At 54.8% G+C, this 18,768-nt stretch overlaps 1 protein-coding gene across 1 annotated transcript in view; it reads left to right on the top strand.

Annotated features, from left to right (window-relative positions):
• Nucleotides 1-14,182, top strand: part of Kif1a (kinesin family member 1A) — an 85,932-nt gene extending 71,750 nt beyond the window's left edge. The window contains exons 39-49 of the mRNA XM_059278653.1: nucleotides 5,984-6,098; nucleotides 7,035-7,168; nucleotides 8,587-8,648; nucleotides 9,016-9,161; nucleotides 9,556-9,756; nucleotides 10,203-10,280; nucleotides 10,829-10,953; nucleotides 11,528-11,680; nucleotides 12,143-12,335; nucleotides 13,096-13,214; nucleotides 13,976-14,182. Coding sequence (XP_059134636.1) covers nucleotides 5,984-6,098; nucleotides 7,035-7,168; nucleotides 8,587-8,648; nucleotides 9,016-9,161; nucleotides 9,556-9,756; nucleotides 10,203-10,280; nucleotides 10,829-10,953; nucleotides 11,528-11,680; nucleotides 12,143-12,335; nucleotides 13,096-13,214; nucleotides 13,976-14,018 — 1,369 coding nt within the window. The 3' untranslated portion in view covers nucleotides 14,019-14,182. The remainder of the gene's footprint in view (nucleotides 1-5,983; nucleotides 6,099-7,034; nucleotides 7,169-8,586; nucleotides 8,649-9,015; nucleotides 9,162-9,555; nucleotides 9,757-10,202; nucleotides 10,281-10,828; nucleotides 10,954-11,527; nucleotides 11,681-12,142; nucleotides 12,336-13,095; nucleotides 13,215-13,975) is intronic.
• The last annotated feature ends 4,586 nt before the right edge of the window (nucleotides 14,183-18,768 follow it).

Here is an 18,768-nt window from a genome sequence, read left to right as displayed (position 1 = left end):
TTATCCTGATCACTGAGGGACCACACCAAGACACTGTGGGTCACACACAGGGACTCCATGAGAGTTGTGGAGTGTTAGCATGGGTGTTTATGACTTCTTATCCACATTTTAAAAGACACTCAGTCTGACCTTCTGCCCATCCTGTGCTCCTTCAATGGCTTCATATCCTGCCTATGCTGAATTATGGTGTTCTCCTGGATGGGTATAAGGGGCATCAGGTCCTTTAAAGCCGGGTCCTTCTGAAGCATCCACAGGAAGTAGAGGAGTAGCTGTATCTTGGCTCTTTTCATCTACCGAGCTTCAGAACTCATGTTCCTAAAGCTCTGAGAGTTCTCTAGCCTCCTGGGGAGGGCCGGATGTGGGGTCTCATGGAAACCTATTTCCCTGTCTATCTCCTCTGGTGTGTTTGTGAGCTCATAGCATTCGTTCTTTGAGGCATCCCTCCAATCTTCTCAGCTGCATCTGGAACTGTGGGGTCCAGAGACACTAAAGCCCATTGGACACTCCTTCACCCCATCCCCACTGCCGTGGCAGACTGAGCAAGCTCTGTCCTTGCCTTGAGGCCCTGGAGTGGGGGTGGGGGATAGTAAACAGCTTTGCATCAGGATCCAGCTCCTGAACTTCCTTGATGAGGGCGGGGCCCTACGGAGACATGCACCAGGAAGGAGGAGTTCAACCAGGCTGGGAGTGGAAAGGGGTCCCATGAATACAAGAGGAGAGTCGGGAGCAGCTAACCAGGATTTCCCTAAAGGTGGGTCTGGCCAAAGTGAGTCCTCCCCCAAGGATAATGACTATCAAGACTGGACGTGTCAATGTGGAGGGGGGGAGGGTCATGGAATGAAGGCCGTCTTCCAGGTACAGAAGTCATTACCAGCTCTGACTGCCTCTGCTGGGCTGTGGTCCCAGCACTTGCCAGGCACATCTTAGATAGAGCCACACTCTGTTTTCCTGGGTTCCTGTACATCTCTATGGTCTGTGTATCAGGAAGAGGCTCTCCACAACTACATGCCCTCTCTCTGGATCGCTCTGCCTCTCCTCAGCCCACATCCTTCCTTGGCAGGTGTCATGGTGAGCAGCACCTCCTGGTCTTGGTGTCCTCCTTACCTGCTTGTCTCCATCTCCCCTTTGCCTGTCTGGATCTGCTGAATATGTCTTCAGGTTAGGGTTCAGGTTCTAGCCTCGTAGTTCCCCCAAAGGATGGGACCCTTGAAGGAACCACAGGTCACCTTGAAGAGTGAGGAAAGCAGGCCAGGATGATCTGATCAGGACCCAGCCAGAGAGGTGGAGAGCCACCATTAACCGGCAGGGAGGGTTCGGAGTACAGCTTGCTAAGGTGGCTGGTCCAGCCTCCCGAGAGCTACTGCTATTTCAGTCCTCGGAGAGGGTCCAGCTGCGTGTGGCCACTGTCTGTCATGGGCCATCAGATCTGGAGCTATGGGTGGGATTTGTGCTTGACCGTGCATTGTGTCCTATCTAGACCTTTTACACAGGGTCTCCAAGGTGATCCCTGGAACGCTTCCCTGTTCTCAGTTTGTTATCAATCATGCCATCAAGCCCCTCCCCCATGGCGGAAGGAGCTCCCTGGCTGTGGCTGGGATACCGTCAAGATCTAAGAGGAGTCAGAGTCATGGTGCAGTTTAAATACACTTCCATAGCTGGCAGCAGCAGCAGGAAGAGCGCGTCGCCAAAAAGTGACAACATTTATTTACAAACGTGTCATCGTAACCCACAAGCTTATTCAGAGAGCATGAGCAAGAGGAAGCTTTTTTTTTTTTTAAGGGTTTTCATTTTTTGGATTGCATCAGTTATTTTGAAACAGTGATCTTTAGTCACAGTGATCAATACCAAGAGACGTCAGCAGCAGGTTGACGAGACATGCTTGCAGCAGCACCCATGCAAGCTCCTGGTTGTGACCATATTGTGACAGTCACTTGCAGGCAGTTGTGATGAGAAGTCTCCCTCCACCGCCTCCTGGGTTTATCTTTTACGTGTCATAGTTGACACAGGGAATCCATTTCAATCCGTCGATGTCCTCTTTCCGTTCACAGTATCGCAGACTGTAGGATCTGCTGCTCTCCAGCACCTATGTGCTCATGCCTGCCCTCTGGAGGCCAGGCAAGGAAGTGCAGCTACCTTCACAAGGATATTTACAAGCATCATCTGGTCAGACTGGGAAAACACATGCTCCTAATTTACAAACACGCAGTGGTGTGGAGTCACTTGCCCAGGTCCCTGCAGCCTGTCTGTGATGATAATGGAGGTAGACAGAGTGGTTGTTCCACCGTACCCACTGTCCTCTTTGTGACCAATCCTTGTATAGTGAAATCTGCAGTACTCTCACATGGCTCATTCCCTGCTTGAACACTACGCCTGCCGTATTACAGGTCTGAATTTGTCTGTCCTGTTTGTAGGCTTGCAAGGGCAGCTGTGTCCCCTTAGGAGAGAAGAGAACCATGCAGTAGGCCTCCTGGTGTCCCTCTGGGTCAAATAAGCCAGTTGGAGGCAGGACACTGCCCAGAAGCCCAAGCTACCTACATCCTTAGGCTCTGGCTTTAGAAGGAGCCTTGCTGGCCAACCTCTCATTTTGAAGACCCTATGTTACCGGCCCCACACGCTGCATGGTGCAGATTAGCCATTTCACGTCCCGTCCATTGGAATGGGGTCCCAGGAATGCCATGTCTACAGGGAGGCCAAGGGAGTATGCACAGTAGACATGGGCTCAGGAGGCACCAGAAGGGTCGCAGCCAAAGCAGTTGGTGATGGGGCTTGGAGGGACTTGGCCTGCCCTAGACCTGTTTCTTCAGCTGTCCTTGGAGGGTCTGCAAGATGATGGAGGGCAGAGCAGATAACAGAGGCCGTTTGGGGTCAGCTGAGGTACTCTGCTCAGTTTCTGACTCAGTGGTCTGGGGTGAGGCTCAAGAATGCACACCCTAGCAAGTTCCTGAGTGGTTCTGGTATAGGGTCTTGGCTGTTTGGACTGCTCTCGTAGTGTATCTGAGAGCTACTGGTCCATTTCCCGACACTCTAGGAAACTATCTGAGGTTGGGTGACTTGGAGAAGAGTGTTTGGGCTCGGAGTTCTGGTCCATTACGGGTTGGGATCAGGGGAGACTGGCATCTGGAGAAGGCTTCTTGCTGCAGTTATAAAGTGACATAAAGGCATCATGTGACAAAAGGCAGGAGACGCACGTGCATGCTCTGTCTCCTCTTAGCCATCAGAGTTCTGTCATGGAGAACCCCTGGCAGCCTATGTAGTTCCACTCGCTCCTGGAGGCCGCATCTCTAGACACTGTCTTCCACCCTGTGGATGCCTCCCAATAGGGAGTACATTTTGGCCCAAAAATGCTGGGGTGCCCATCTCCGAGCCATTGGCTAAATGTCAGCCCATAAGGAGTGAGAGGGTGTGTGGAGGGGGTCCCGGCTTCCCCTGAGGTACCTGATGCCCAGTAATCCAAGGGGATCCTGAACTCCATGTAGAGTGGGGGTCCACTGCACCTCCAAGGGCTTCCCCATTGTCTTTGTCCTGGGCTTTCCTATGTAGGCCACCTCAGCGTCTCTGAATTCTATTTTTCTGCCTTATTATGGATGGTAATAGATCGTGGGTCTCACCTAATGGCCTGAGTATTTGGTGGGTCCCACAAAGGTGACAGTCTCTCTGCTTCCCCTGCACCACCCCCAGCTTGCCCATTCTTGAGCAAGGTGATTTCCCTCAGCAGAGGCTTCAGGAACACTGAGAAGCTCCAGATCCTCCAATCCTTGGGCCACCACAGTCTGTGTCCCATGATCTAAGCCATGGCTGGTAGAGGATAAAGTCTGGTCACAAGGCCCCATGTGTACAGCCCCCAGGGGACAGCAGATGACCTCCAAGGCGAGGGACCGACCACCCTATGGAAGTGACTTGTGTGAAGATTCATGGCTGTGTTGTTGTGGGAGCCTGTTCTGGTTGGCTACCTGGCTACTGGGACAGTGTTTGAAAAGGCCAGTCCTGCTACCGGAAATGGTCCAAATGGAGTCATACCTGCCTCAAATTGGCATCCCCTGGTCAGGCCGTCAGAGATATTCCAGGTTGCTGGGGTTTGCAATGTCCTCCACCAATACACTCAAGGGCAGTAGTTTTGTTTTCTCTCACCTGGGCCCAGGCTAAGGCCACTTTAGACCAGCTGGAAGAGCCCACTCTTATTTCCAGGAGCACCCTAGATAACTCCGAGACCACACTAGCCTGGCCAGACCCGTCCCTTTGGGTGTTTTACTCAGGGCCAAGAGGCAAGGACAGGCCTGGGGCTCAGTCCCTGAGGGAGACCCCAAGCTGGAGAAGCCATACTCTTTCCAAGGGCGTAGAGGGACTCTGACTACACACACATACACACACACACACACACACACACACACACACACACACACACACACACCCTACATTTGGAAACTGCAGGCCACTTCAGAGACTTGGAAGGCAAAGGATAGTAGATACAGGTGCAAGGTCCAAGTAAGATGTGACAGTGATGGTCCTGCCCTGGCATCCTTGTAACGGTGACGCTGGTTCGAGACGGCCCACGCCCACCCTACGCTCTCCTCACTCACACGTTAGCTCCTTGGTTCTGAAGGATAAGGTGGGGGACAGTTACTGCCCTACGTACCGCCAGGAAACAGAGCCAAGATGCAGCTGACCCCTGTGGTCATAGCTGGAGGCAGTTTTGTGAGGATATGGGGCATCTGTGGGGCTGGGCTGGGGCTCCAGGGGACCCCTCAGCAGCTGTGCCGGCCATGGAAGGCCTTTTCTGACGTCTCGCTCTCTTCTGTGTGTGTGCGTGTGTCCTGGCTGCGCCCTTAGCGTTTCCTTCGGAAATGACACTAGGTACAGGCACCATTCTCCCCTGCCCCGCTTGCTCCGTCCCCTCTACTCTGCCCCACCCCCCCTCCTCCTCCAGTGCTGCCTGCTCTTCGCCCTGGTCTGGTTGCCCTGCTGTCTCCACCTGCCTTAGACCTCTCCTTAGTGACATGTGTCTGACGGTGGTCCTGTCCAGCCTGCTTTGTTCCATGTCCCTGACCCGTTGACCCCCATATCCTATTCCCTGGACAGTGTCCTACAGGAAGAAAGGCAGCACCCAGCCAGGCTCTCACATGGCCAGGCACCTCAGGGAGCCTGCTGGCGTCCTTGAACGGCCTGGCCATGAGGTGGTGGGAGAGTGTGCTGCTACCTGGCCTGTGAACTGTGTGTCAGTGAGGATGCTTGGAGGGAGTGGGGCTGTGGGGTGGCCATGCTGTGAGCTGAGGCAAATTCCCCCCGCCCCCGGGGAACCCTGGAGGTTTCTGGTAGGATAAATGAAACAGATCCTGTCACACAACCGTCATCGTCCAGAGCAGGGGTCCCTGGGATAGATGTAAAGTCCTGGGCTCCTGATAGCCACCCTGAGCCATTATCCTGGGAAAAATCTGAGTCCTACTGACACCCCAGCTGGATACAGGGACAGAGGAAAGAGCCCAAGGTGGCTATTCTCATGGAATTGCTCTCAGGAGCCCATGGGAAGCTGCTTAGGGGCCACTGTTTGCACTCCAAGCATCCTCCTCCAGGGCCTTCCCTCGGCAGCGGGAGTCTCCATGGAAGGGTGGGCTGAGGAGGGTTGGGCTCATTTGGGGAGATCCCTGGTGATGTCTCCTTGCTCAGACTGAGGCCAGGGCCAGCTCCCGCCCCTTCCTCGACCCTCTTCCTTACCCGTGGTGTGTCCTCTGAGGGGTCGTCCCTTCCTCCCAGTCCACACTGTGGAGCTGAGGAAGCTGGGGCTGGCAGGAAATGGCCCCAAGGAGGCCCCTGCTTGGTCCTAGGTCTGAGTGAGGAGGGGTCAGCCCTTCTCGGTGCCACCCAAGCTTCCCAACCTGTGACTCTAGTGATCTCCCTGCAGTTCCCCTCTGTCTGTCTGTCTGCATGTTCCCATTCCTGCTGAGAGCAACCCCACACGTCCTCTTTTAAATCCTCTGCTTTCTTCTAGGACCTTCTACCAGTTTGAAGCAGCCTGGGACAGCTCCATGCATAACTCTCTCCTGCTGAATCGTGTCACCCCTTACCGGGAGAAAATCTACATGACCCTCTCTGCCTACATTGAGGCAAGACACCCACATCCACAGTACCCCCTATAGCTTGAGGGACTTGCAAAGTGACATTGAGGTCCGGTGACCCCCACTCTCTTCTCAGAACGCCTCAAGTCCTTGAGTAAACCCACATGCCTTTGGCAATGCTCAAAAGTAGTGCACACCTATGTCTTTAGTGTGTGGGTTTCAGCTTTGAGACTCCAAAATGGCTGCATCATCACCAGACATTACATCAACATTCCAGAAAGTACAAAAATAGAAGCCCTTCGCTGCCACTCCTAGCCCCAGGCCTGCAGCCACCAGGCTATGGCCAGATGTGTGCTGTGGCCCTTTCTGAGGCACAGGTAGAGACCAGAATGTGAGTGCTTCCGCTTGGGCACAGCATCAAAGGAGAAGTTTGGAGACAGTGGGAGCCAGGCCTCCTAAAGGCCAACACTTCTCCATGGAGACAAATCACACCGGATATCAGGTGTGAGCTGCCTCAGGGGCAGTGACGCAGTGAGCCTGGGAAACACCAGCCAGGCCCATACTCAGGGCACATTTGCTGTGATATGCCCATCATGCACAGCTGGAGGGGCAAGCATCAGCAGAAGGGAACTTGCTATGGCCTGTTAGAATCAAGAGTGAGAGTGGCCAAGTTCAGCCTTGATCTGCAAGAAGATTTCAGGCTATGCCCCTGGTTTATGGTTACCCAGCCAGGGAGCAGGTAGAGCTAGTGCCCTGGAGATCCTTGGTAGCCTCTGTCTTCAGCAATGGGGGCGGGGGGCACGCAGAGCCCTGTTTCCCTCCCTTAGGACTCTACCAAGGGTCAGGAGCAGGCATTAGCAGCCTTCAGTGAGTAGCTCTTATGTCCTAAAGGAAGGGAGGGAGGGAGGGACATTGTACCTAGTTGAGCTGGGCCCGGGCACTCTGGACCATCTCTATGCCCGTGACCTCTGTCATCTGTCACAGATGGAGAACTGCACCCAGCCGGCTGTCATCACCAAGGACTTCTGCATGGTTTTCTACTCTCGTGACGCCAAGCTACCCGCCTCACGCTCCATTCGCAACCTGTTCGGCAGTGGGAGCCTGAGGGCCACAGAAGGGTGAGCTCACTAGGGTGGGCAGAGGGGGGAGCTTACGCTTTAAAGACGAGAACCCACCAGCGGGATGGGAGAGGACTGCCTCTTCCCACCCTGGGCATAGCAAAAACTATGTTGGACTCAAAAACAGCCTCACCCCAGCAGACTGACACTCCTGTGTCAAGAAGCCCCTGAGCTCCCCAGCATAGGCTGCTGGAGTGAGGACCAACCGCCCACCCTCCAGCTCCCTGCCTTCAGTTGCTCCTGCCCATCAGTGAAAGCACATGTAGGAAACATGTATCATGTCAAGCAGGCATGAGGGCGTGAGCCCTCTATTCTCCATGGGAAGTAGAGACAGACGCCAGCCTCCCCACGGGCACCCTGCAACTCTACCCCAGGAATTTCTGCAATTATGTCTGCTTGCAGCTCCCAGGAGAAGCTGAATGAGTGTGTGCATGTGGGGGTGAGTTAAGTGGCTTTGCTGGACACTGAAAGGCCCAAGGAAGTTGGGTCTCAGACACTGGACCATCTCCCCCATTCTTGCCGCTTACTATAGCTTCAGTGGGAGGGCCTGAACTAGAACCATGGGGGAAGAGAGGCCTCTACGGCTCAGTGCAGGCCACTAATCTACCACATGGCCCAACTCTGGACACAGACAAAAGGAAGGTGCTTTGGGATCAGGACTCAGTGGCTATCAAAGCCCATCTCCATAAAAGAGCTGTGTTGGTGACCTTGGCATTATAAGAACAGGAGGGCTTCTCTGTGGGGTGTGAGGACTTCAGGGAACTAACGATGCCTGGTGCTGAGTATAGCAAGTCTTTCTCTGTCCCACCAGCCAGCTCCCAAATAACCACATGGAGACATCATTAATTATGAAAGCTCGGCTGGATAGCTTGGGCTTGTTTCTAACTAGCTCCTATAACTTAAATTAACCCATTTCTATTCACTTCCATGCTGCCACGTGGCTCATCACTTGTTACCTCATCTCTTACCTGTCATGCTTCCTCCATGTTTCCCCACGACTCCTTCTTCCCAGCATTCTCTCTGCCTGGAAAACCCTGCCTAGCTATTGGCCATTTAGCTTCTTATTAAACCAATCACAGTGTAATCACAGATCTTCACATAGTGTAAAGGAATAGTCCACAATACCTGAGGATCTGGGGTGAGGGTGCAAATGTGTTCATGTCTCTGTGTACCTCAACTCCCCAATCGGCTCCAGCTTCCAGAAGGGCCATTTAGTTCACAAAGCTGAGGTCCCATGGGGTCTCGATCTAGAGCTGAAGACCAGCATGGGGACTGCAGCTCAGGATGTGACATACCACAACCTGAGACAGGCTACCTGCCTTAGGCTTGTGATGAGATCTGTGCCCAAAATGCCTCAGTGGTGGTGATCTGTCCCCATGTGCTTACTAATGATGTGGCCTCTCCCTCTGCTCCCTCAGCAACCGTGTGACGGGTGTGTATGAGCTCAGCCTTTGCCATGTGGCCGACGCAGGTAGCCCAGGTAGGAGACTGTCTTGACTACTCTCTGCTGGGGCAAGGGTCAGGGTCCCGGGATGCCTGGCTTGCTTAGCCTCCGCCACTCTCCTTGGCTTGACCTCTGCTAAGTTGGGAGCCTCACCTGCAAAGTACAAGTGTTTTCTCTCCAGCCTCCAGAATGTTCTCCGATGGGAGGGCAGAGAGGAGGAGTCAAGTTTGCTAGCTGCTGTGGCCACCTACGGCATAGTCACCTGGGAGAGGGACTGTTAGACAGCCTCTTGTGGGTGAGGCCCAGGGGAGCCAGTCTTGAACCCAGAAAGGAAAGAACTTTGCCGCCAGCATGGGAGAAGCCTGACATCTGTCAGAATGCTAGAGTGTCGATCCCCGTGCAGGGATGCAGCGCCGGCGCCGGCGGGTGCTGGACACATCAGTGGCCTATGTCCGGGGTGAGGAGAACCTGGCTGGCTGGAGGCCTCGGAGTGACAGCCTGATCCTGGACCATCAGTGGGAGCTGGAGAAACTGAGCCTCCTACAGGAGGTGAGTGTGGGAGCCACTGGGGACTGAAAAGCGAGTGCAGCTAGCCAGCTGTGACCCAGAATGAAGCCCAAGTGAAGCCAGGGAACCCGCCCTCGGGAGTTGGCACTGTTAGTCTATCCACAGGGTGCACATGGGAAGCGGGATACAGAGGAGGCATAGTCCCCTCCTGCTCACGGCAGGGCCCGTGAGCATCGTGGGGATGGCTAGCTATGAAGGAGACCACCAGGTTTGTCTGGAACTTCTGAATCCTGCCAGCAGTGTGCCCCTCAGGTTACCAGCCATAACCCAGGCAGGGAAAACTTCCCCACGCTTTACCAGAGGACCTTGCTGCTGTGCGGGGTGGCTGGCCACCTACTCTGGCTGGTGCCATCTCTCACCGTGGTTCGCCTTACAGGTGGAGAAGACACGGCACTACCTGCTCCTACGGGAGAAGCTGGAGACCACCCAGCGGCCTGGCCCTGAGGCGCTGTCCCCAGCCTCCAGCGAGGACTCTGAGTCCCGCAGCTCCTCGGGTGCCTCTTCCCCACTGTCCGCTGAGGGTCAGCCATCGCCTCTGGAGGCCCCCAATGAGAGGCAGAGGGAGCTGGCCGTCAAGGTAGGTTGGGCTGGTTGGGTGTTGTGGCCATGGCCGTGGCCCAGCCTGGTTTGTGGCCAGCTCCAGTCTGAGTTGCCAGGAGCCAGGGGGTGGGGGGTAGGGGCCAGCTAGTCCCTTGCCTGCTACCTCGCCTCACTTTACTGTCCTTCAGAACCCTCAGCTGGAGGCCTTTTATAGGTTCCTCCCCGGTAGTGACTTGCCATCTCTTGAATCCTTGAACTGCTGGGGAGCTAACTCCCTGCCTCCATGCAGAGCCAGGCCGCTAGGGAGGCCGTGTGTCTTTAGGTGATGCTCAGTCATAGCCTTCCTGGAAGCAGAGTGTGGGAGTGCTGCCCCCTCCGCCCGTTATTCTTCAACAACCCCCGTCTGACAATGTCTGGGACAGGGCGGATGGAGGCCCCACGCTGCCCCGGGTGCGGGTCTAACCGTGTGCTCTCTGTCTACAGTGCTTACGACTCCTCATGCACACATTCAACAGAGAGTACACCCACAGCCACGTCTGTGTCAGTGCCAGCGAGAGCAAGGTGGGTACAGGCCCCAGGTGCCTATCATCAGGGGCGGTCCTGGTCTTGCCAGGCAAAAGCCAGGAAGGTCTTCTTGGGAACTTAACTCTCAGGGCCCAGTGAGACGCCTCACAGCTGAATAGCTGATTTCCTGGGCCTGAGATCTGAGCAGGCTGGCGTGTGAGGGAGGACCTGACCCGGCCCGGCCCAGAGCACGTGGTGTCTACCCAGGCCCTGTCTTCTGCTCTCTTCCTAACCCCTTGACATTTTTACCCCCATGGGACCCTCATCCTGCAGGCTCCTACCAACTCCAGAAGCTCATGCCCCACCCCACCCCTCATAGCCTCTGAAGGGGGAACCCACCTGGGTCAGGGCAGTCTGAAGCCCTGGGAGAAATAGTTGGGACTGTGTAGGAGTTAGAAGAAGACCAGGGGTACAAAGATAAGGAGCACCTTGAGCTGGAAAAAGCGGGAGTGAGGGCACACTAAACAGAAAATAAAACACAGGCCAGCCCCATCCTCCTTGAGGCCCAGAGGTCCACCTGAGAAAGATTTTTCTGTCTCCTGCAGCTCTCTGAGATGTCTGTCACCCTGATGCGGGACCCATCCATGTCCCCTCTGGGTGCAGCTACGCTCACCCCCTCCTCCACTTGCCCCTCTCTGATTGAAGGACGCTATGGTGCCACCGACGTGAGGTGAGTGAGCTCTGTACTAGTGGGTAAGGGCTGAGGCTACAGGGCAGGGCGGGAAGGAAACACCGCCTCCCATGATGTTGTAACATCACTATCTGGCTGCGAAGATTTCTGGCTGTTTTCGTTCTTTTCTTTAAAGAGTGTTTTGGGCTTTCCGATTAAAAAACAAAACCAGGAGGGATGGGGCCTTCATTTGTCCTCAGCCACCTTGCCCCGTCTCGGTCGTCTCCTGCTATGTACCAAGAATGCAGAGCCACCATTGAGCAACAGTGGCCATTTTAGACAGGAAGGGGAAGCTGTATGGGCTTTAAACAGGGCAGAGGCTGGAGAATGTCCTGAAGGAGGGGTAGTGCCTCCCCAGCATCACAGAGCCTACCCTGGCTGAGCGGCTGTGGAGCCTTCTCACCCAGTCCAGCAGCCCTGGAGCCAGATGGACTCTGAAACCCAGGAACTCCTCTTGAGGACTCGGCCAGACAGTCCCTGAACTTTTCCCTAGCAGCTCTGAGGAGGACATTCCCAGGGAACACCAGGCCCTTGAAGGACCCTGGCAGAAGGCAATGTTACCTTCCATTTCTAGGACCCCCCAGCCCTGCTCCCGGCCCGCCAGCCCAGAGCCCGAGCTCCTGCCAGAACTTGACTCCAAGAAGACTCCCTCCCCTACTGGAGCAACAGAGGCAGACAAGGAGCCCCAGCGTCTGCTGGTCCCCGACATCCAAGAGATCCGAGTCAGGTATGCAAGGTCTTTGCCTCGATCAGAAGCTTTCTAGCAACAGGCACCCAGCCCTGACGTGTGTGCAGGGCAGAGCTTGGTGTTGGGGACCTCTCACCTATGTACAAGGCAGACAGGCCCCTCTGGCCCTTGGGAACAGAGCAGGTAACCATCAGAGTAGAAGTCAGGTGAATGGGGCAGAGATGGGGACCTAGTAGACACTGGGCACTGGGCAACTGCTCTGGGACTTTAGCTTTTTTTTCTCCCAAATCTCCCCACTGAAAATTGGGGAACTATCCCAGATATGAGTTGGTGGTTCCGTTCTTGGATATCCCAAGGCAATCTGTCAGCTACCCTTTCATACCTTGTCTCCTTCCTTCCCGAGGACCTAGTGCAGGGTAATAGAGTGCGAGCCCCCTTGTGGGCTCCCCTATCCCGACTGCCCAAGGTTCCTGAGCCAACAGATGTGTCTCTACCTCGTAGCCCAATCGTCTCCAAGAAGGGGTACTTGCACTTCCTGGAACCGCACACGGCTGGCTGGGCCAAGCGCTTCGTGGTGGTGCGGCGCCCCTACGCCTACATGTACAACAGCGACAAGGACACCGTAGAGAGATTTGTGCTCAACCTCTCCACTGCTCAGGTGGAGTACAGCGAGGACCAGCAGGCCATGCTCAAGGTGCGGCCAGGGCCCAGCTCACGTGTACTGGGTCCGCCGGGGGAGGGGCCCACTGTTCCCTCTTAGGCTGTTAAAGTCCCTGACCTGTCCTGTCTGAGCCTCAGCAAGGCTCCTGGTAACCGCTCTTGGTGATTGATAGCAAGTATGGCCATTCACCCACGCAATGGTCAACAGCTAGGTCCTGTCCGGGGGTCCCCGAGAACCCTGGCAGGTGAGGCAGAACCTCACAGCCCCAACAAGCTCTCTTGCCCGAGGCATTGACCCAAGGCCCTCAATAGTGGCCTAGAAGAGTGGGAGCCAGCTCCTTGCCTCTGGTTAGAGGGAAGGCGCTCCAAGACTGTGGAAGGAGGCTCCAGGGCCACTGGATATTTTATTCCCTGTGGTGAGAATTATGTGAACCTAATTACTCCACACAACCAGCCCAGAGGGTGCAGATGAATGGGGCACTTCAGCCAGGGTCCCGGGCTCATGAAGGTTGGAGTCATGCCCTGGGGGATACAGAGCAGCATGAACATAGAACTGGAACAAGTTTCCAGACCTCAGAAGCTTCCAGAATGGAGCTGCATGCCTGTGTGATCAGGACAAAGTGTGTGTTTTACGGAGAAACTAGCCGCCCCCACCCCCAGGGGCTGCTGTGCTGTGGAAGGCTGGCCTTCTCTCCCACCTATCCACTCTTAAAACTTTCCAAACTGGCTCTTTGTGTGGGACGGGAGTGACAGTGTCACCATGGAGCCTTCTCACCGGCAGCTTCCCTTTACAGACACCCAACACGTTTGCTGTGTGCACTGAGCACCGAGGCATCCTGCTGCAGGCCAACAGTGACAAGGACATGCACGATTGGCTGTATGCCTTCAACCCGCTCCTGGCTGGGACCATCCGGTACGGGCAAGGTGGAGAGATGGAAGAAAAAGGAAACATCACATGGAGAGCTAGCCTATGTCCAACCCTCCATGTGTTTGGGGCTGGGGCAATCTTGATCATGCTGGTACCTAAAGTGGCAATTCCACGGAGTCTGTCTGGTAGTCAAAAGGACTTATTCTGGGTTAACGCACAATCTGTATAAGGGAGTTGGTCACAGGATCCAGGAGGGGTGGGGCATAGTCCAACGCGGTTCTCTGGAGAACTCTGCCTTGGTCTGCAGTACCAGCATCCAGCATCCAAGACCACGAGGTAGCCAAGAGAGCGAGTGTGTACACATTCCAGGTCTAAAGGGGTATCCTCCTTGGCCATGCCCCAGTGGGTGGGCAGGTACCTAGCAGTTACCTGCTGCCTACTAGGGGTGGTGCTTCAAGGTAAAGCACAGACAACCACCCCTACATGTGTCCTCACTGCTAATGCAAAAAGTCGGCTGGAAGACTTTCTGAATGGACGGATCTAATGGACGGATCCAGGCCCTTCTGGGGGGGGGGGGGATCCCACCTCTCCCATATCACAGACTTGATGAAGGACCGTGGGGAGGGCTGAGGTGCCCTCCCAAAGCACTGCTGTATCAGATACCAAGTCTCCACGAGTCTAAGGGGCTGAAGAAGATGCGTGACTATGGTGTGGTGTGGGGTCTGCTGAGCTGCCCATGGCTGCTGGAGGGCCCCGGGGGTCAACGCCTGGCTCTGACTGCAGGTTCTTTACCCTCACCCTTGCAGGTCCAAGCTCTCCCGGAGGAGATCTGCGCAGATGCGGGTCTGAGCCGAAGCCTTCCGGACATCCAGTGGCCCAGACCACTCCCCTGTCCTTCTCATCTGTCCTGTCATCTGCCACTCAGCCCTTCCCCCACCAGGGGACACCTGTGCTGGGCCCAGCAACCCCACCTCTGGCGGGAGGCCTATGCCACATGACGAATTGTGCCCCCAGAGGCTGTGTGTGTTGTTGTTTCTTCCAAAATTGCTCTGGTGGGAAGTTCGGAATGCCAGGAAGGTCAGAGGGCACAAGACCCAGGGTATTGCCGCTGTTCTAATATTTTTTTAAGCATAGACAGACTTATAATTAATATACATTAGTTAGTGGCGTTGAAACAGTCCTCTGAGACATTAACTATAAGACTGTGTTCTGTTTATAAGTATTTATTTCTAATGCCTCCAGGTAGGACTGTAAGGTTCATGTGGAGCTCTCCCCAACACCCTGCCTCCCCCCACACCCCAGCCTGGGCCCTGTTGGTTCCCACGTACGTCTCCAGCCTGCTAGGAGCATTGAGGGAGGAGTGTGAACAGCCACGGCTCCTAAGAGCTGGCCCAGGGATGCTCCGCCCTGGCCAGTTTTGTCTGAGATGCACCCACCAGGGTATGTATGTGAGGGGTCTGCAAGTCCCGACCGAGACTTAGGCAACTCAGAAGGTGCTGTCTGTTGCTTCTGAGGGAACAGTTCCCAAGACGGTGCACGAAGGGGTAGTGCAGGCGGCTTCCGTCCTGGAGTCCCAGGGAGGATCAGATGCAGTGTACGGAAGAAGGTCAGCCCCTCCTGCTAGGCAGTGCAGACTGGCTCCAGCTGGGCTGTGTCCAGGCTGCTGGGTAAGGTGGTCGGGTTTACACAGGGCTGTGGGGGCGGGTTGGAGGCAGAGTCCGCTGGTGTTCGGGATGGGGTCTCTGACTTTAGCCTTGGGTGGCGTCGTCGTCGGTGAGAAGAGGGGTGGATCTGTATCTGTGGGCAGGTTCTGTGATCAGCGATCCCTCACAGTCTCTGCCCAGCGGGTAGAGCTTCTCTGTCAGTCTCGGCAAGAGAACTCAATGAGTGATGTGTGTCCTTGTCAGGCAGATGAGGGTGACCTCGTGGTGGTCTTGGCAAAGGGACTCTCCCCTTTTGCATCTGGGGGAATTTCCATACCACGGGCCCATTTGGAAAACCAGAAACCAAACCTCAAGTCCCCAGCGCCCATCAGGGGCAGTTACACTCAGCTACTTCAGGTCTCTCTTGACACCTTAACCAGCCCCTCCCCCTCTAGATAAACTGCTGGGTCTGAGCTCCCTGTCAGCCCAGGCTGTCTCCACATGACATGACATGGATATTCTTAAGACCGTTCACAGCATCTCTACTGACTGGAGAGCCATAAGGGAAGGCTCTGGTTTTCGAGGTCCCTCAGCATAGTTATCAAGGGCCCTGTCCTTCATCCAGGCGTTAAGTTCAGAGTGGTAGCAAGGTTCCTACTGGCAGCAGTGTGTGCACCTGCCAGCCAGTGTGAGCCCTGCTGAAGCTGAGAATTCACCATCACTGGGGTCAGGTGCCACATGAGCGGCCACCCTCATGCTTGGCCTAACCTCATCCCCAGGACCCGAGGTAACAGTCCTTAGCATCAGGTCTCAGGAAACCCTATCTTTGAAATGTAGGATAAGACTGACTTCTAAGAATCCAGATCAAGATGTCCACCCCAGACCAAAATTAAACCATAACCAGAAACCAGGTGACCTGTGCTGTCCAATGTGGACCTTGGAGGCAGGAGGCTGAGATACAGAGTGGAGAGGGGACATCTGGGTCCTTAACAAGCTCACTCTGGCACTCATGAACTGCTCAAAGAAGGGATTAAGAGTTGCTTAAATTTCTTGGTTCCCAAGAGAGAGCCACACATCCACCCAGCCCCCAGCAGGCAGAGAGGCAGTAAGGCCTGCCATGCTCGCTCAGGTCAGCCAACCTGAAGCTGAGGCCTTGGAAGAGTCCGGCTCCACCCAGCATGTGGGTATCTGAGGCCAGCCAACCTACAGAGCACCTGTGCCTGGGTCGGGTTGTAGAAAGGTTAAGAACTCTTACCCCCGCCCCCCAACACACACACCATTCAGGGGCCATTCCATTTCGGCCCAGTGCTATCTTGGTATTGTTTGGGAACCAAAGTGGGCTTCCTGCTTTTGTGGGAGACCCTGAGTCAGAGCCTCGTAATCAGAACTGATTGAGCAAGAACTCCATCCACAGTGCAGGGAACTTGATTTCTTCATGCCCTTCCTACCCAAAACTATCATGTCAGCTGAAGGTCATTCATCCGACAACTGAGACACAGAGGGCTGACTTGGAGACTGGGGGTGGTCTCATGTCGTCAAGAAGTCTTCCTAGCTGAAGCCTGTTTCCTGCTAAGTGCAGGGAATGAGATGGGTCCAGAAAAACACTACCACAGACAGTTTGGTTCTGATACTTGATGCTTCCCAGGCAGTAACCTCAATTTAGTTTGAGATAATCATCTTTCCTGGAGAAGGTGGGCTGCTTCTGTGTTCTAGGAGAACCCAGGGCTGGGTTCTTGTGATACCCTGCTAACGCCTGGATAACACATCTAAGGCCTCCTGTCCTGCTCCAAGCAATCATGCCAACATATTATTCAACACACACACACACACACACACACACACACACTAAATTGCTCTCCTCATCTATTTCGGCCCCTGGAGACCCCTGGGTATCTTGGGATTACTGAATATGACTGATGTTACAGATGTGAACAAGGCTAAGATGTTGATCCTCTGCTCCACCCAGCATGGGGACCTCACAAGACACATTCCTTTACCCCTGGGTCTGGAGCCATGCAGTCCCCCAGGATGGACAGATGCTGTGGCCGACCTGAGTCTCCCCATGAGCCCGGACCTCCTGTAGTTTGTCTATCCTGAGGGCTCCCCTGCAGCTCAGAGGCTGTGTCCCTGACTTGTACATATGTGATTGCTGTGGGCACCCCCTGGCCCCCGTGTCGTAACCATCTGACGTAATGACTAGTATCCTGCTGTTTACACCTGAGTGTTAGCTGTAGCCTCCTGTACTGTTTGTGTGCACTTAGGGCTCTGTCCAATTAAGAAATAAACGTGGCTCTCATGCAACACACAACCATTTACTTACGTCTTTGTCTACTCGCTGCGGCTGAAAACGCGCATGGGTGCATTTATCCAACCAGAGATGGTACCGGCCCCTGGTGGTGAGGAAGGGAGGAGGTGGCTTCTCGGGGGTCAAAGAGGCAGAGGAGAGAGCTTTGAGGGGTTAGAGGTGCATGAGGGTGCCAGCTCTGAGCCCACCTGCTTCCCTCAGTACCCACTAAACCTATTCCAGACATACCTGTGTACCAGGCTCTAGGCAGCTGCTACTCACTCCTCCCCTCAGCAGCCTTGTGGGTTGTGGTCCCTCAGAACCTTTGACCCACGGGGCCAGGACCTGATGGGAGGCTCTCACTCACAGGGTCCTGCTCTTTCGATCGGCTGAGAGTTTGGGGTCCCCATCGCACTGGTGATTCATGGTGAGTCTTAGGCTTCAAGAGAATGAATGCACAGTCCAAAAGCATACTGACAAGTCAAGAGCCCAGCACCTCACTCTGGCGGGCATCGCTTTTCCTCACACTCTTTGGTGATTGGCTAATACAGAGCCGCACAGTTTCTGGGCAGAAATGAAACTTCAGCATATATTTTGATTCCAAGAAATGCTGATCCTGTAGGAATTTGAATTTCTGCCAAGTGGCTTCTTTACATTTCTCTTTAAGTGGAATTTTGTCTTATTTAACCCTTTGAGAGAAAAGACAGTCCATTTTGCTTCTGTCTGTCATGGGAGGATGGGATCTGTGTGGCTGCAAGTGTTAGCTGGTTACCTCGGAAGGACACCAGCTTGGCTGGGACCCTGGGGAGCAGGGATGTACTCTGGAGTCTCCTGTTGTGCCACCCTCTGGCTGCAGATGGTATTGCATCAGCCTGAGGTGCTACTGTGTCAGTCTGGAACGCTGAGGTGGGAGTGTTGGGTCTCAGGCCTGGTAGGCTCTAGGCTTGTGGTCGGTGGGGACCAAGAAGGCATCAGAGGGCATGGGCTAGACTTGCTTCCACTTCCTGAGCTGGATCACCGTGTTATATTCTAGCCCTGACCTCATTTGGCCTGGCTAGCCTGTGCGTGTCCCAGTGTTATGAGACTAGATCCCTACCAGGTGCGCCAAAGCTGGGCTCCAGATTCCCAGAAATGTAACATGGCCCTGAGACACTCAAGCTCCGGAAAGCTATACTGTGACTGGGTCACTCCAGACTGAGCAGGGCTCGCTTTGAGGCCACCAGGCACCAAGAGTAACAGGTGTTTTCATAGAGTAGGGCCAGCCTGGGTCTGGAGTCAACTCAGGGGCTTAGCACGGGGCCCTACTCCTTAGGATGGGTTTCAGGATCCACTTGGCCCCTAGCTTCAGGGTCCTGACTCCTGTCCACAGAGGATCTGAACAGAATCACACTCTCTCCAGCCCGAGTCAGGCTCTGGGATAGCAGAACAAGGGATGCAGAGAAGGCAGAGGGCCCAGCAGGGGCAGATGGGAATCAGGGGCCCCTGTTGGTTGGCTGGGGTGACCTGAGTAGCTTGGGGCTTGGGAGTTGTGATCCCAGGCTCTTCTGCCCCGAGTGTCCTAAAGCCTATGAAAGCTTTAGTCTAGACTCGTGCAGGACCCAAGGCAGATGACCTTACACCCAGGACTGACAGTGGCCTCCCTCTGATTTAGGATGAGTTGCTACTGCCAGAT

Source organism: Peromyscus eremicus, chromosome 13, assembly GCF_949786415.1.
Source record: "Peromyscus eremicus chromosome 13, PerEre_H2_v1, whole genome shotgun sequence".
In the NCBI taxonomy this organism is placed as follows: Eukaryota; Metazoa; Chordata; class Mammalia; order Rodentia; family Cricetidae; genus Peromyscus; species Peromyscus eremicus.
Note: the sequence above shows the minus strand (reverse complement) of the source record. Positions and strands in the feature narration are given on the sequence as shown.